General features: G+C 61.8%; 9 protein-coding genes across 9 annotated transcripts; 4 read left to right on the top strand and 5 right to left on the bottom strand.

The window, feature by feature from the left end:
- Positions 1-121: 121 nt before the first annotated feature.
- On the bottom strand, positions 122-1,464 carry RHTO_02085 (ATP-dependent Clp protease, protease subunit; the record flags this gene model as incomplete). The annotated part of the gene is made up of 9 exons (XM_016415763.1): positions 122-264; positions 325-424; positions 482-528; positions 587-637; positions 696-774; positions 832-963; positions 1,031-1,077; positions 1,166-1,190; positions 1,282-1,464. 9 exons carry the CDS (start codon positions 1,462-1,464, stop codon positions 122-124), a joined length of 807 nt encoding a protein of 268 aa, XP_016272333.1.
- Positions 1,465-1,650: 186 nt separating this feature from the next.
- RHTO_02084 (DUF602 family, zinc finger protein) lies at positions 1,651-2,791 on the bottom strand (the record flags this gene model as incomplete). The annotated part of the gene is made up of 3 exons (XM_016415762.1): positions 1,651-1,704; positions 1,785-2,591; positions 2,669-2,791. The coding sequence occupies 3 exons, from the start codon at positions 2,789-2,791 to the stop codon at positions 1,651-1,653; spliced, it is 984 nt and encodes a 327-aa protein (XP_016272332.1).
- A 636-nt stretch (positions 2,792-3,427) lies between these two features.
- RHTO_02083 (Mtw1 kinetochore complex, DSN1) lies at positions 3,428-5,890 on the top strand (the record flags this gene model as incomplete). Its single annotated transcript, XM_016415761.1, has 7 exons — positions 3,428-3,988; positions 4,064-4,252; positions 4,321-4,612; positions 4,690-4,931; positions 5,008-5,105; positions 5,164-5,542; positions 5,603-5,890. The coding sequence occupies 7 exons, from the start codon at positions 3,428-3,430 to the stop codon at positions 5,888-5,890; spliced, it is 2,049 nt and encodes a 682-aa protein (XP_016272331.1).
- Positions 5,891-6,225: 335 nt separating this feature from the next.
- On the bottom strand, positions 6,226-9,471 carry RHTO_02082 (phosphoinositide 3-kinase; the record flags this gene model as incomplete). The annotated part of the gene is made up of 9 exons (XM_016415760.1): positions 6,226-6,360; positions 6,463-6,707; positions 6,762-6,851; positions 6,909-7,521; positions 7,584-7,919; positions 7,980-8,267; positions 8,343-8,612; positions 8,669-8,749; positions 8,812-9,471. The coding sequence occupies 9 exons, from the start codon at positions 9,469-9,471 to the stop codon at positions 6,226-6,228; spliced, it is 2,718 nt and encodes a 905-aa protein (XP_016272330.1).
- A 167-nt stretch (positions 9,472-9,638) lies between these two features.
- RHTO_02081 (uncharacterized protein) lies at positions 9,639-10,912 on the top strand (the record flags this gene model as incomplete). Its single annotated transcript, XM_016415759.1, has 5 exons — positions 9,639-9,706; positions 9,766-9,999; positions 10,061-10,232; positions 10,289-10,482; positions 10,540-10,912. The coding sequence occupies 5 exons, from the start codon at positions 9,639-9,641 to the stop codon at positions 10,910-10,912; spliced, it is 1,041 nt and encodes a 346-aa protein (XP_016272329.1).
- A 59-nt stretch (positions 10,913-10,971) lies between these two features.
- On the bottom strand, positions 10,972-11,318 carry RHTO_02080 (molybdopterin synthase/thiamine biosynthesis sulfur carrier, beta-grasp protein; the record flags this gene model as incomplete). The annotated part of the gene is made up of 2 exons (XM_016415758.1): positions 10,972-11,250; positions 11,310-11,318. 2 exons carry the CDS (start codon positions 11,316-11,318, stop codon positions 10,972-10,974), a joined length of 288 nt encoding a protein of 95 aa, XP_016272328.1.
- A 268-nt stretch (positions 11,319-11,586) lies between these two features.
- RHTO_02079 (adenylylsulfate kinase) lies at positions 11,587-12,412 on the bottom strand (the record flags this gene model as incomplete). Its single annotated transcript, XM_016415757.1, has 3 exons — positions 11,587-11,717; positions 11,808-12,012; positions 12,122-12,412. 3 exons carry the CDS (start codon positions 12,410-12,412, stop codon positions 11,587-11,589), a joined length of 627 nt encoding a protein of 208 aa, XP_016272327.1.
- A 188-nt stretch (positions 12,413-12,600) lies between these two features.
- RHTO_02078 (methyltransferase like 10) lies at positions 12,601-13,772 on the top strand (the record flags this gene model as incomplete). The annotated part of the gene is made up of 6 exons (XM_016415756.1): positions 12,601-12,714; positions 12,783-12,838; positions 12,914-12,993; positions 13,104-13,451; positions 13,533-13,583; positions 13,678-13,772. 6 exons carry the CDS (start codon positions 12,601-12,603, stop codon positions 13,770-13,772), a joined length of 744 nt encoding a protein of 247 aa, XP_016272326.1.
- A 464-nt stretch (positions 13,773-14,236) lies between these two features.
- Positions 14,237-15,131, top strand: RHTO_02077 (imidazoleglycerol-phosphate dehydratase; the record flags this gene model as incomplete). The annotated part of the gene is made up of 4 exons (XM_016415755.1): positions 14,237-14,389; positions 14,480-14,665; positions 14,733-14,917; positions 15,029-15,131. 4 exons carry the CDS (start codon positions 14,237-14,239, stop codon positions 15,129-15,131), a joined length of 627 nt encoding a protein of 208 aa, XP_016272325.1.
- Between the last annotated feature and the right edge of the window lie 613 nt (positions 15,132-15,744).

Raw genomic sequence — 15,744 nt, 5'->3', positions numbered from 1 at the left:
CTTCTGGCTTCCCGTGCACAATTCGAAAACAAGCCTTGCAACCTGCAATGGCCTCTCATCCAAAGCTCGAGGCATTGCGATGCATGCGTGTTGCGAGTACTGCTGTGTCATACACGACTCGTCAAGGCGCATTCGTCCCCTTGATACCGCCCTCCCCCTCCGTGGAAGCCATCGCCGAGGGCCGTTTCTTCAGGACATGGTCGATGATGCCTTGCCCGATTGCGCCTTCCGGCGTGAGGTAGTGGTCGCGGTCGAGCATTTGTGCTGTACCGGTGTCAAAAATCGTCAGCTGACGCACGAGAGGAAGAAAGCGGCGGGACGAACCGAAGCGTTTCCGTGCGGTTTCGCGGTCCTCGTCGCGGAACTTGCAATGGTCGGCGTACAGGTCGAACATCTTCTCTCGAATGCGGAGAATTTCGTTCGCCTGCAGGGACGGAACCGTGTGAGCGACTGATCATTAGATGGTAAGCGCGACACGCACCTGAATCGAGATGTCACTCGCTTGTCCGCCTGCGCCGCCCGAAGGTTCTGCGACACGAAGGGAGAGTCGGCTCATTGGCTCTCGTCGTCGACAAGACGAACGTACGGTGGATCATGATGGATGAATGCGCAAGCGCGCTTCGGTGTCCAGGTTCGCCTGCGGAGGGTCAAGTCAGGTCAGGTTGTTTCGGCGACAAACGTGACGGTCGGCGCACCTCCCGCCAGGATGAGCGACGCCATCGAGCTGGCCTGCCCAACAACGATCGTGTGCACCGGGCAATGGACGAATTGCATCTGCGCGCGCACGTCTCGTCAGCACTCCTCGATGCCCCGGATGTCCGAGAGGCGCACGGTATCGTAGATCGCCATTCCAGCCGTCACGCTTCCGCCTGGAGAGTTGATGTAGAGCGAGATGGGCGCCGAGGATTCGGCTTCGAGGAAGAGGAGTTGGGCGACGACGACGGAAGAGAGGGCGTCTTCGACCTGTCGGCGTGCGAGGGCATGTGAGTACCTTTTGAAGGGTCACGCGAAGGGAAAAAGGAGGACGGACGGGTCCGTTGAGGAAGACGATCCGTTCTTGCAGCAGGCGAGAGTAGACTGTGCGGAAGGAAGGGAACAAGCAGAGCGTCAGCACGCATACAGACGCTGAAACGATCCGTTCTTGCAGCAGGCTTTGCGGACGCACCATCTGACACCCGCTCTCCTCGAGGCTGTCGACCATCGCAATAAGGGAACGAGGAGTACGTCAGCCGTCCTCCGCGTCTCGCCAGCCTGTCTCGCTGTCTAGCTCAACGGACGCACCTCTCTACTGATGACATAGGGGATGATCGTTCCTCGCAGTGCCGTTGACGAGAAAGGATGGGCGAGAGAGGGTGGATGTGGGGTATGAAGGGAGGGAGGGAGAGGAAGAGACCGTAAGGCGTGACGCGCTGTCGGAGCGAGTAGTCGTGCCGTTCGCGGAGCAGCACGAGCGAGAGCAGCCATTTCGAGCGAGGTGAGCTGTGTGCGAGGAGGAGGAGAAGCGGAGGAGAAGATAACGAGGGAGACAACGGCCGCAGCGCTCGCTGGGTTCTCTCAGGCGAGCACAGAGATGGTGAGAATGCTACATGGGCGATGCGATACAACAGGCAGAACGGGCGCAGTCGACTGCATTAACACCCTCTTCCTCCCTCAGAATCGCGAGTACGCTCCAATCGTCATCCAGTTGCTCCGGCCGTCCTTGTCCTGTGCGAAGACGAACACCCCAATCAGCGACAATCCCCGGAAGGCGGAGCGGCAGAAAAGGGCGAAATCCCTGGACGCACCTTCATCTCGTTCTCGGGCTTAGTGCGGTAGAGCGACGCGATGGCGGGACTCTGCTGCTTCTTCTGCTCGGCGAGCTTGGCCTGGAGCGACGCCGACAGGCCCGCAACCGACGAGCCAGCCTTGATAGCCGGAGCAGCCGCCTTAGCCTGCGCTTCGGCCGCGGCCGCAAGCTTGTCCGTCTTGGTCTTCTTCGCCTTGCGGTCATCGCCGTCGTCCGCAGCGGGTGCCGCGTCGCCGTTCTTGCGCTTCGCCGCCTTGGCCGCCTTGCGGTCCTCCTTCTCCTGCTTCTTCCTCGCCTCCCACCGGATTTTCATCTCCTCCAACTCGTCCTCCTTCGGGTTGATCGTGACCCAGTCCTCCTTGACCTCGCTCCGCTCACCATCAACCGGACAAACCCGCTCATCACCCAACTCGCCCTTATCCTCCCCGTTCGAACCTTTCTTGTCCATCCCGCGCCGCATCTCACGCAACGCCGCCTCGCTCATCACGCACCCGCACAGCTTGCGGTACACGAACCTCACGCTGCCGTTCATCTCCCTCAGCGAGATGGGGCAGACGAACTGCGCAGGGGGGTTGTCGCCGGCGCGCGTCTCGTCTTCCTCGCCTTCGAGCGCGGGGTTGGGCGTCAGGCGGAGGGTCGTGACGTCCTTGAGGGATCGAATGTGGCCGGCGACGAGTTGACCATCGGAGCCGAAGGGAGTGGAGGTGTCGGAAGCGGTCGGCGGGTTCAGCAGGTACGAGATGATGGCTTCTTTGTTGTACAGCCGGCCGTACGGGCACGAGACGACTGGTTGCCGCAGAGGTTGCTGCATGAAGACGCCGAGACCCATCAGCAATCCAGCTTTGGCAGCACGAGGGCTGAGGAAGAGCAGCCGGCACGCACCTTGGACAGCGCACAGAAAGCCCACAGCTGCCTTACTCGGTCCTTGTCGTCCTCACGCACACGCTTCTGCTTCGACTTGACGAGGTCGACGCGCTTCGGGATTGATCCTCCGTCGTTGCCCATGGTATGCGAGACGAGGGGTGAGGAGGAGGAGGGGAAGAGATGCTTCGGGCTGGTGACGGCGGGATGCAGGCGCAAAAAGAGAGTCGGTTGAGCAGTTCGACGAGGTCGGATGAGCGGCAGTCACGAATGCAGGCGCGAGAGATGGGGTCAAGTGGCGAGGAGGCGAAGGGGGTGCAACTGGTCAGCAAGCGCTCTGGAAGCCAGACAAAGGCCAGTACGCACCTTCTGTGACCTGTTTGAGTCGACTCAGGCAGTCAACGGGCACCAGCGAGCGGTTGTCGCGAGTCGAGTGAGTGGAAGCGATGAGAGGAGGCGAAGGGACGGCGTCGAGGGGTCGTCGCGGGACGGGACTTGTTCGAGCAGGTCTAAAGCGACTTCAAGCGTGCTTTTGAGTCTATAGCAGCCAGCCCAGGCCAGCCAGAGTGCGGTGGTGAAGTCGTCGAGGTCGTGTTGACAGACTCGCGGTCGCATTCACTCTCTCGCAACGCTCAAACCGCTCTCTGCGCGCAACGACGCCGTCTGGGCTGCTGCTGGTCTCATTACGGTCACACACACCCTCCACACTCGCCGCCCAGTCCAACTCCCACGCCCACAGGTGCCGCCATCACGCTCACAACACTCGTCCCGACCTCGACGATGCCCGCACCCCGTGCAGCGCCGTCGGGACGCGCGAGAGCAGCACAGGCTCGCAAGTCTGTCGTGCCAGACCCAGACTTGTACGCCCAGTCAGACTCGGACGACGACAACGCAGCGCCAGCCCGATCCGCATCCGCTGCCGCCGCGACCAAGAAGCGCAACAGCACGGGCATCGTGCTGAAGACGGACACTGTCAAGGGAACCGTCACGGCGGAGAATGGGCGCAGGAGAAGCACGCGACTCAGCGCAGAGAGCCAGGACGCTCTCGAGGCGGCGCGCGGGGGGCCGGCCACGGGCAAGGGGCGCGGCGCGCGTGGGACAGGCAAGGCTGCGGCAAAGGGCAAAAAGCGGGCCAAGCCGGAACCGGACGAGCGGGCTGACGCAGACGAGCACGACGAGCAGGACGCGTCGAGCCGGACGGGCGGGCGGGGTGTCAAGGGAGCGAGCAAGCGGGCGCGAAAGGACGACGAGCCAGCTGAAGAGGCATCTACCAGTGCACCGGCGGCGTCTTCGAGCCAGGCAGGAGGATCGGGGACGGCACCCGCACGACGAGGCTTTGTTGTTTGTCCCGTTTCCTCGCTGCTCTACCCGCGCGAAAAGCGCGTCTTGCTGACTTTCGTATGCACGGTACGACAGCCTCGGGCTGTCACCGACTTGGCGACACGCGTCAACAAGCCTCCGCCGCAGTACTCGACCGTTCTCGTCGACCCCGAAGGAGACGACCCCGATCCCTTCCCCTTCACCACAGCCCCGCCTACCCCGCATGCTGCAGGCAAAGCAAAACGGTCTGCGACAGCCAAGCCGAAAGATGCGCCTCGGGCGAAGGTTCGTCGAGCCTCACTTTCCATCACAGCGTCGGTTCTTGCTGACCTCGGCTCTTCACCTTCTTGCAGGTCCCTCGAACGGCCCGTCAACCCTCCATTTCTGACGAAGAAGACGCGACACCCCCAAACGGCAACCCCTCTCACCCCTCCACCTCTCGCACCTCCCGCAAAACCCCTCCTCGACCCGATACCCAAACCGGCGTTTACGTGCACGAGACGCCTGTGCAGGTGAAGAATATTGCGATGAGGCAGGGGATGGGACCGGGGACGCCCGCGGCTGGGACGGCGAGGAAGAGCGTGAGGAGGAGCAGTGTGAGGGGGAGCGGGAAGAGGGGCAGCAGTATCGGGAATGGGTACGAAGGTGCGTTTGAAGCGGGCTTCTCTGCGGTCAGCTGCGTTCATCTAGGCTGACTGCTTGTTTTGTCTGTACTGGTACAGCCGTCCCTCATCCGCAAGTCGCAGACGACAAGCTCTACCGCTCTACCGACGCCGACGACCCCATCGCAAAACGACTGCGAAGCATCGTCTCGTGGGCGTCGCAGCGAACGCGGGACCGGGTGTTGCGGTCGGTAAAGGAGGGCGAGCGGGAGGATCCGGCGGTCAAGGCGGCGGAGGAGATCATGTATGGCTTCATTGACGATGTGTGCCGACTCAAGGTCGATACGTCGGTGCCGTTCCGGGTGCGTGACCAAGCTTGTCTTCGATCTTGTCGCCGACGACGCTGACAATCTCGATTCATCTGCTGGGCGACTGCAGGAACCGAGCCAGTCGCAAGATCCCGACAGTCTACCGCCTCATCCGCAGAACGAAAGCAATGCGGCCAAGATGAAGGAGCTCGAGGAGGCCTACGCAGCGTTCGTCTCGGCCGCTCTCTCCCAAACTTCAACGAGACTGACGACTCTTCCGATTCAGGATCGCGACGGAGCAAACACTGCGACAATCCCTCGATCCCGTCTACCAATCCTTCTTCGACGCTAGGACAGCCGCACATCAAACTGCCTCGACGTCCTACTCCTCGCTCCTCCCTCCCGCCCTCTCCGCATCGACATCCAAAAACCCTCCGACACCCGCAACCTACGCCGCCTCGCTCGACCTGTCGCTTCCTACGCCTACAAGTCTCGACGAAGCACTCGCGCTGGGACGGAGACTGTTGCAGGGCGAGGGAGTGCGGGAAGGTGTGCCTGCGAAGGGGAAGAAGGGCGCGAAGGGCAAGGGGAAGGAGAAGGATACAGGAGCGGCGGAGACGGCGCAGGATGTGCTACAGCGGCGGATTACAAAGGCGCAGGTCGACGTGCGTACTCAGCTCGACCGCTCACTCGATCGCAAAGCTGACTTGAGTACGAATCCGCAGACCGTCGCACTTCGACATCTCACCCACCGACTCTCCTCTTTCACCCGCCTCGCCTCGTCGTACATCGCACATCGATCCTCCGAGACCCACACCGCTCTTGCGCGACACACGCAACAGGGCCTGCTCGGTTCGACAGGCGAGACGGAGGGAGCGAAAGGAGCGGGCGAGGCAGGAGGGTCAGGCGGATCAGGTTTGGCGGCTGCGACGCAGGCGACGGTGGGTGCCGAGGGCGCGGTGCTCGACCCGCGAGACTTGCTGCGTGCAATCTCGGCGACGGATGCGCGATGAGGCGGGCGGCGGATTGTTGGCGGTTGTCGGAACTTTTCCTTGTGCTCTTTCACCTGTCTTTCCTCGAGATACCCATGCCTCTCTTTTCACTCGTTGTCCTTCCTTCCTCCTTTCTCTCACGCCTTGCGCCATCACGTCTCTTTGCAAGGGCTGTTCCCTTCTCCAAAAGGTAGATACTCCCGCTGTGTGCCTCTAGCTCTCCTGCGATACCCTTACGGTCTTATTCGAATCAGTCACTCTCGTTGTTGCCCTCGCGTTCGGAGCGGTCGCGTGTCGCAGACGAGCAGTGTTACAACAACAGAACTGGTAGAGGAATGAACGAAAGCGAAAGCGGGTCAGGACCGCCAGTACTGCGCGACGCTGTGAATGCGGTCAAGGACCGAGGTGAAGTAGGACGTGTCGTTCAGGAGCGCCTCGAACTCCTTGATTGCCTCTTCCTCCGTCAAGTTGAGCAGAAACTTGTCCTGGACCTGCGGAGGTGACCTTGGATGAGCACGAGCCGGAATCCGCAGAGAGTCCGTGCCTGTGAGAGGCTCGCAAAGGGCAGACAGCGGGTCCAGCGAGCGGCTCACCTTCATGACGGCCTTATCCGGCTCGAGCTTGATGTCGGGAATGTTGCCGTCGACCATGAGCGCCACCAAGTTGATGAGCAAGTTGGCGTTCTTCCGCAGCGTCGTGAAGCCCGTGTAGCAGAGGCTCTTGAAGCGCGCATAGTGCGGCGAGTGCATCCCGCCCATCGCGTCGACCATCTCCTTGCAGACCTTGACGGCGGGAGGGAAAGGCTTCGGGTCGCGGCCGAGAATGTAGCCGAAATCGACTGCGGGTGATACGTCAGCTTGAGGCAGGAAAAGAGCGCAAGCTGCGAACGCACCGTGGAAGAAGTGCCCGTCGGGCGAGAGCAGCAAGTTGTCGAGATGGCGATCGCCGACGCCGAGTAGGTACGTGACAACACAGTAGCCAGCTGCGGGGCGCGACAAGGTAAGCTTAGGCTCACTGAACGAGAGCGACCGAAACTCACCGCAGCTCCGGATGTACGTGTCGAGCACCTCTGGCTTGACGCCGTACGTGCCCACGCTGCCCGGATCCGCGTGGTTCTCCCTCAAGTATCCGAGCAAGCCCTGTGCGCCGTACTCGAACGTGATGTCCTGGAGCGTCCTCGACGGTACGAACTGGACCATGCCGTCCAGCGCGCCAGTCGCGAGGACGCGGTACGGCATGAGCTTGAGGTCCAAGTTCTCCTTGCGCAGGAGGCGGTCCATGAGCGTGAAGAGCTGGATGACAAGCTGGTCTTGTCGCAGGTCGTCGCCGTTCTTGAAGATGACGGGGTAGGGTTCGCCGGTCGTCGTAAGGAGCTGGAGGCGCAGAGGAAAGAGGTTCGACTTGAAGACGGAAGAGCTCTCGGCGTCGATGCCGGTGATGAATATGCGGGCATCGAGAGGAAGCGGGACGGGCGAGGAGAAAGAGCTGAGACCGGTCGAAGAGGAGTGGATGGCTGACCGCAGCTTCTCAATCTTCTTGGGCCGCGCGTCCTTTGACAGACGGAGCGAGGAGGCGAGCTGGGTGATGCGGCCGATAAACTCGCTTTGCCGCCGCAGCGTCTCCAGGCGATCGGGCTCGCCTTCCTGCTGGAGCTGGAGTGACTCGCTCCTTGTCAGCATACGAACGGTTGTATTGGAGCTTGCGATTTACGCACTTCCTGCATTCTGCGCTCGAACTTGCGCGCCACGCCCTCAAACATGCTGCCTCGCGTTTTGTCCTCCCGCTCGACCTGGATGTACCAGTAGAAGTGGTTGCCGAGTACCGGGTTACTCGCGCTGCGCTCGACGAGGAAGTCCTCGAGCGTCGGAAGCGAGTCGTGCGGCGACGCAGCCGCTGACGGGCGGAGAGACGAGGCGTGGCGGTGGATGTGCGCGTGTGAGTGTCGCAGCGAAGCACTTGGCGAGACGTGTGACGAAGTGGGCGAGGTCGACGACGGAGCCGGCTCGAATTTGAGTGCTTGGACCAGTTGGAGCAGGTACAGCATGAGCTCCTGCGCGGTGAAGCGGAGGATTAGCCTCCGGTGAGTGAGACTGAATTGTCGACAGCGCACCTCGTCATCCGCCCGCTCCAGCTGCCGCACCGCATAAGCCCTAACCCTGGTATCCCGGAAGCCCTCCGCAGGTCCCAGCAACTCGAGCGCATCATCCATCTCGATCTCGCTCCACATCGGCAGCAAGGTCTCGACCGCCTGCTTCGCCTCGCCCGGGTCGGACCAGACGACCGACTTGAGGAACTTGGTGAGAGCGCGCTTGTCGCGCGTGAGGTAGAAGCGGAACTTCCACAGCAGGTCGCGCTGCGGGGTCGCGAGTTCTTGCGTTGGCGGATACCGTAGGATCTCCTGGAGTGCGAAAGACGAGATGAGCCACGTCATCCGCGTCACGCATAGCCGAGACAAGCCAGTCCCGCAACGCACATTCAGCTCATCCCGAATCTTCGCGTTCGGCTTCAACTCCCTGTCGAGCGGTCCATTGCGATGATCTCGCACAAGTCGGCGGTGCTTGGCCTCGACAGGGTTCTTGCGCACGATTTCAGGGTCGACGATGGTGAAGAGCGAGGCTTCGGCCGCTTGTTGGGCGGAGGTGCCGGCTGAGGTGGAGGAGCCTTGGGCTGTTGCGGTGCTCGTAGATGGCGGGACGGCGACAGAGGAGAGGGCAAGAGAGGAGAGGACCGGGAGCGGGTATTCCTGCACAGAGCATGCGTCAAGGAGGGAATCTGCGAGACGTGAAGCGGGCGACGCACGGGTTCGCAGAAGACGACGGGAAAGTCGAAACGTGGAAGGTCGATGTAGAGGAACAAGTTCTCTGACTTCTCCGATTCGGCCTGAGCGAGGAAAGCGACTCAGTCGACGGAAGAAGAGGGGATCGGCGTGAGAGCGGGCGCACCTTGTGAATCTTTTCGATCTGCCGGAAGGCAAGCTTGTCCAGCCAGTCCAGCCGAGGGATGTCCCCTCTCTCGTGCTTCTTGACGAGCTTCTCGAGCCGTCCCATCTCGTCTTTGAGCCCGACCTTGCTCGGCGTCTCCGTCTCGACGCTTCCGTCCGCCGCCTTTCCCTTCCAGAGGAACAGCCTCTGCTTCCCCTTCTTCAGCGTGCACTTGTTACCGAAGAGACGCAACGTCGAGCCTCCCACAACAGCCAACTCGCCCGGTCCTGCGATGTCGTAGACAGTAACGGCGAGTTGCGATCCGAGAGGCAGGTCGCGGTATCTGATTGGGAGGGTGATGTGCTCGTTCCAGTCGATCTGCGTGCGAGACTTGAACGCTTTGTGCGCCGTCTGGACAGGCGGGATAAGCGGCTTGTTGTCTGCCCACAACTCGACGCGGACGAAGAGGTCGGACGGGAGCTGCTGCTGGAAGCCGTGGTGCTTGAGCTCGGGGTGGTCGAGGAGGTCTGTGAGCGGTCTCTGGGGGATGTGGCCCTCAAACGAGGCGACCTTGATGGCGACGAGCTGTGCGAGGTCTCCATGCTTCAAGAACGAGATCTGCGAGTCGTACGACGCCGACCCGGGGTGCGCGAGCGAGTCGAGCCCAGATTCGAGCGGCATGGCACCAGCTTGCGACCAGTCTCAGCCCAGCAGAGCGCGCAGCGAGCGACTTGATGATGAAGTCGACGTCCGAGAGGTGGGGCGGAGGACTTGGAGAGGACACACCCCTCGACTGGCTTCGCTGCGACGCTTGACAGGACTGCTAGACCTGCGCTGGCCCGCTCAGCATGCCGCCCAAACAGGCGTACAACCCAGTGTCGTCCTCGTCCTTCCTCGACCTCAAGGCGCAGATCTCGTGAGTCCGCCCGTCTCTCCAGCGCGATGAAGCGCAGCTCACCGTCGTTACGACCACAGGAAGCACGAGGACGACTTCAACATGTCGCGACAGTCGGGCAAGCCAGCAGCGGTCGTCGGAGGACTCCCGCGACAGGTCAAGAAGCTCCCGGCCTGGGCACGGTCGAACAAGGGGCTTGCGGAACGGGCTGCGCGAGATCAAGTGCTCTACGAGGAGGACGTGCAGAAGGGAAAGGACCCGGCGAAGATCAGGGAGCAGCTCGAGAGGAAGGCTGCCATCTACGACAAGATCCGGTGCGTATGCCTCGCTCGCCGCCGTTATGATCAAGCCTCTGACCCCTGCATGTGCCTGCAGGAAAGGCAAGACCGGTGGGCTGAGCGAGGCGCAAATCGAGGCGCTGCTTGTCGACTTTGACGCGAAGCAAGGCGGCGACGACTCGAGCGAGGAGGACGACTCTGCTGGCTCAGACGTCGACGAGAGCTTGACAGTGCCCGATCGACGAATACAGGACAATGACCACGACGAGGTAAGCTCAGTCCAATGAACCTGCGTTCCTCCCGCTGACTCGGCCTTTTCTCCCAGCCCGGCCCTGCATTCCCGTACGACCCGCTCGTCGAATACACCGACGAGTTCGGCCGCGAACGTCTCGTCCCGCGCTCCGAAGTCCCACGAGGAGCGCCCTTCCGAGATCCGAACGGGAACGGCGAGTGGCAGTATCAAAACATGGTGGAGGAGCAGACGCCAAGTGCGTTCAAGCCTGGAGAGGGGCCGCAAGCGTGTGTTCGTTTCCGCTCTTCGCTCGATGCACGCGCTGACAGGAGTTCCCCGAGCAGCCAAAACGTCTACTACGGCGACCAGACGCAGTTTCCCGTCTACGAGCCCGACCCCGAAGTCCTCGCTCGACGCGCCGCCACCCTCGCCGCTGCTGCCGCGGCCCCGCTCGTCTCGCACTACGACTCGACTCAGGAGAACCGGACTCGCGGAGCTGGGTTCTACCAGTTCAGCGGGAACGAGGAGGAGCGGAAAGCGCAGATGGAGGCGTTGCAGAGGGAGAGGGAGGAGACTGAGCGCAAAAGGAGGGAGAAGGAGGAGCTGGGGGATGTTGTCAAGCGTGAGAGGGAGCGGGAGAAGGAGGAACGGAAGAGGAAGATTGGGGAGAAGCGGCGAGAGATGGAGGAGAAGCGGAAGAAGGCGCGAGGAGGGTGACTGTTCCGTCTCTCGCATAGCTTGTTGTAGTACCGCTCTATTCGCACGCATTGCATCCCTCACCCTCCGCTTACTGGCGGAATCGGGCACACCGTCTCTCCTCCCTTGAGCAACACCTCGTCCTCGCGCTCCTCGTCGACCATCTCCTCATCGACACTCCACGCACTCCGCTCCAGCACCCGCGCCAACTCGTCGTTCCCTGGTTGCACTTGTCGTGTCAGGTGGACCCGCAGTTGCGAGAGAGGGAACGGCGAGGGAGATGTGGGGAGTTCGACGAGTTGCGAGGCCGGCTCGCCTAGCCAGGCGCTGCGGACGCCGGCGAAGAGTAACAGCGTGATCTACGTAGAGAATGAAGGTCAGGGATGATGACCTGCGGGACGCGGAGGGTTCCGCTCACTTGTGGCATCCTCGAGGCGAAGTGGAGGAGGGCAAGAGGCGAACGGAGGATTCTTTCGCTGTCTTTCCGCGGTTTGTGCACGCCCTGGAGTTCCGTGTGAAGCCATGCACAAGCGACGCCACCTTTCGGAAGATCAGCGAGCTAAGAAACGGAGGAATGAGGCGAGGGTATAAATTGCAAGGAGAGAAATGTGCTGGATAAGCGAGCGCAAGCCCACGCTCTTTTGGTGTCGATGCTCTATATACGGAATAGGTCAGGCGGAGAGGCGCCCGCGGGTCTAGATGAAGTTGTTCTTCTCGAGGTAGGCGACGATGTGTGCGACGCCCTCCTCGATGCTCGTCTCGTTCGTCTTGATGTGCAGCTCGGGCTTCTCCGGCGCCTCGTAGGGTGCAGAGATGCCAGTAAACTCTGCGGGTGGAACAAAGTCAGCACATGAGCGCGAGGCCCGAGAGTGAGGGGCAAGAGAGAATCGTCCGCTCCTCCTCCTCTCCAACTCACCCTTGATCACGCCAGCCCTCGCCTTGGCGTACAATCCCTTCGGGTCACGCTTCTCGACCTCCTCAAGCGGCGCGTCGACAAAAACCTCGAGGAAGGGGATGCTGCTGTCCTCGTGAATCTTGCGAGCGAGAGCGCGGTCGGCGAGGTAGGGTGAGATGAAGGCGGTGAGGGTGGTCGTGCAAGACGAGGCGACGAGCTTGGCGACCTGTGCGATGCAACGCACGTCAGTTTCAGCGAAAGGAGAGTACGACGCGAGCGCAAAGTCGCCCAGACGACCTGATCACGACATCCAGAGGAGGGAGAGGGAAACGCACCTCTCCAACGCGGCGGATGTTCTCCTCGCGGTCCTTGGGCGAGAAGCCGAGGTCCTTGTTCAGTCCAAACCGCACGTTGTCCCCGTCGAGGCGGAAGGCGCGCTTGCCGCGCTGGAGGAGCTCGAGTTCGAGGGCGCAGGCGAGCGTCGACTTGCCCGACGCAGAGAGGCCCGTGAACCAGATGGTGACGCCGCGCTGGCCGACGAGCTCCTCGCGCTGCTTCTGCGAGACGCCCTCGTGCCAGACAATGTTCTTCGAGACGGGCTCGCTCGTGCTGTGAGGGGCGGACATGGCGGCAGGCTGCTGTCGACAACGCGGGTCCCGCCAGTCAGCTCGAACAGTCTTCTGAGAGTGTCCTCGTAGCACTCACACGCTTGGATAGGCGAAAGAGGGACGAGGGAGCGACGGCGAGCGTGTGGTGGAGGGTTGAGGAGCGAGAGCGAGGTTGGATCACGATTCGACCCGCTTGCACCGCTAGGATGGCTTCTGAAGCGCTCAAGAAGGCCATGGAGGAGCTCGCAGCGTCCGGAGACGCACCCGAACTTGCAGAACTGCCGCCATCGAAGTTGGGAACAAGGGATCACTGGGACGAGGCGAGTCGACCGCTCTACCGCCAGTCGAGACTCGCTGGGACGCTGACTGGGACGACGATGGAATGCAGGTCTACGAGAGGGAGGTCAAGATGTTCAAGGAGATTGGGGACGAGGGAGAGGTCTGGTGCGTCGCTTTCAGAATGTCAAAACGGCGCTGCTGTCCTCGTTGTGCTGACCCTGAACATCTATACGCTCGCAGGTTTGGCGAGGACTCGGCGCAGGACATGGTCGAGTGGGCGGAGGAGCACTTCCCTCAGCTCGACGGACGGATATTGGACGGTGCGTCTTTGTTTCGCTTCATAGACGGAGGCTACGGGCTCTCTTCGAGCCTGATGTTTGTTCTTGACTTACACTGACACCTTACGTACGCCTCTACTGCTCGGCCGCAGTCGGCACCGGCAACGGCCAGCTCCTCTTCGCCTTCTCCTCCGCCGGCTACACCTCCCTGACCGGCATCGACTACTCCCCTCTCTCCATCGAGCTCGCCAACAACATCCTCACCGCACGAACATCCTCCGAGGACAGCGACCTCGCCTCGCCTCCACCTCGCTTCTTCACAGCCGACATCCTGAATGTCGCAGAGGGCAAGGAGGTCAAGGGCGTGACGGGCGAGCGGTGGGACCTAGTCACGGACAAGGGAACGTACGATGCGGTGTGCCTGAGTGACGAGGCGCGGAATGGGAAGAGCTTGAGGGAGCTGTATGTCGAGTCGGTGGCGAAGCTCTTGCCGAAGGGCGGTCTCTTCCTCATCACATCTTGCAAGTCAAATCCGCACTCCCTTCTGTGTCCATACAAGCTAACCATTTTGCTTCATGCAGGCAATTGGACGCAAGCCGAGTTGGAAAAAGCGTTTGTGAGCGAGTCGACCGGTGCGTCCTCCTCTTCCCTCCCTCCCTCTTGCATCGTCCGGTGCCCAGTCCCGACGACTGACACGGACGCCTGTTGACGCCCACTTCGTCGCAGGCCTCGTCGTTCACTCGAACATCCCCCGCGCAAGCTTCGAATTCGGCGGCAGTACCGGATCTTCCATCACGACTGTCGCGTTTGAGAAGCGGTGACGGCGGTTGCTGCAATAGACGTTTGCGCATGCGTCCAAGTTGCACGAGAGAAAGCTCAAGCCGGAGCGACCGGTGACGGAGGGACGGAAGAGAGGGAAGCGGGCGAACGTTCGAGCAGTCCGATGGACTACTGCCCTAGACGGGTGGCAGCGCAAGCCTAGCCGTTCCCGAGCCCGTCGCGCCCGGTCAAGCGCCTCAGCTACATTCTTGAGCGCTTGCAGCGGGTTGCGCGACTTTTGACTGATGAGAATGGCGAGGGCGTGAAGCGGGTCCAGAAGGGAGCGGGGCGATAGGAGGACGTGCTGGCGCAAGATTGAAGCTGCTTCGAGTGTGTGCGCAGCGTCTCAGCCCGACCAAGCCAGCCGTGATGAGACGCAGGAGACCAACCTCGGAACTCGCTCGTCGCCTCCTTCCCTTCTACCCACACCCAGCTTGAGCGCGCCTGACTGCCCAGACCGCCCGCTATGGCATCTCAATACGACCCGCACAGCATTCGCACGGCGACCGTCGCCCGCAAGACCGGCGAGACCGACATCCAGTGCACCCTGACTCTCGATGTCGAGGCGGGCGCGAAGCAGGTTATCGAGGTGGACACGGGCATTGGTTTCCTGAACCACGTGCGTCGCGCCCTCTGCTTCTGCAAGCGAAATCGCAGCTGATCCCGTCTCCTTCACCTCGGTGCCACTCCCTCTCCTTCCTCCTCGCAGATGCTGCACGCCCTCGCCAAGCATGGCAAGATGTCTCTTCAGCTCAAGTGCAAGGGAGACCTGGAGGTGGACGACCACCACACGGCCGAGGACTGTGCGTTGGCGCTGGGCGAGGCGTTCAAGAAGGCTTTGGGCGAGCGAAGGGGCATCAGGCGGTACGGCACTGGGTTTGCGCCGCTCGACGAGGTGCGTCGTTGCTCTATCTCGACGGCAGGAAAGCACGGCAGGCTGATCTGCTTCTCGCATTGTCCAGGCCCTCGCACGAGCAGTCCTCGACATCTCCTCCCGACCGTACTTTTGCGGCGACCTTCAGCTCAAGCGGGAAAAGATTGGCGACCTCTCGTGTGAGATGATTCCGCACGTATTCCACTCGTTCGCCGAGGCAGCTGGCGTCACGCTCCATGTCGACGTCTTGAGGGGCTTCAACGACCACCACAAGTGAGTCCTCCTGCCTCCTTGCTGCACTTCCGTTGGGTTGCAGACCGCCACTCAGAGCATGTGATCTAGCTGCCTTGGCCGGAGCAATCCCTTACCCTGACCTTCCCGCAGGTCCGAATCCGCCTTCAAGGCCCTCGCGCTCGCCATCCGGGAAGCAATCCAGCGCGACAACTCTGGCGACGTTCCCAGTACCAAGGGTGTCCTCGCCGTCTAGATCGAACCTGTCAAGAGTGTATTTCTACGCATCAAACTCGCATCCCGTGTCAACGCTTCTCGCTCCTCCACCTTGCCCAACTCCTCCGGGTGCAGTCCGTGGGGCTCGTTCGCGATTTTGAGTATACGAGCTATTCGGACAATGGCTCACTAGGCCGGCGGAAGGCTTCGCTGGCGATGCCGGCTCGAGATTGATGAGTTTCGAGAAAGCGTGAAGGCGGGCTTTCGGAGAGGCAGGCGCCTCACTGTAGACGAAGGGCGCCAGTTAAGAGTGCTCGCGTGCGATGACCGCGCGCACTTGACCTCGCAAGCCGTTAAGCGCCGCCGCCGCCCTCCAAGGACTTGTCGGACTTGTCCTCTTCGAACTTGGCATCTCGCTCGTCGCGCGGTTCACGTCTCACTGGCTGCTCGCACGACTGCTGCTCTCGTTCAGACCAGCGTCGCCTGCTAACACCGTCCACCGACACGCTCCCCGACTCGGACGGCGCGCCTTCATCCAACCTCCTCACCGAACGCTCAATCCCTCCTCACTCGCCCCGCCGCCCATCGTAGGCGCCGCAAAGGATGGCATACGATCAGCACTACCCTCAGCAGCAGTACGGCACGAGCGCAGA

The sequence above is a fragment of the Rhodotorula toruloides genome (assembly GCF_000320785.1).
Source record: "Rhodotorula toruloides NP11 unplaced genomic scaffold Scaffold16, whole genome shotgun sequence".
In the NCBI taxonomy this organism is placed as follows: Eukaryota; Fungi; Basidiomycota; class Microbotryomycetes; order Sporidiobolales; family Sporidiobolaceae; genus Rhodotorula; species Rhodotorula toruloides.
The sequence above is the reverse complement of the archived record's forward strand: the minus strand, read 5'-3'. Positions and strand labels throughout refer to the sequence as shown.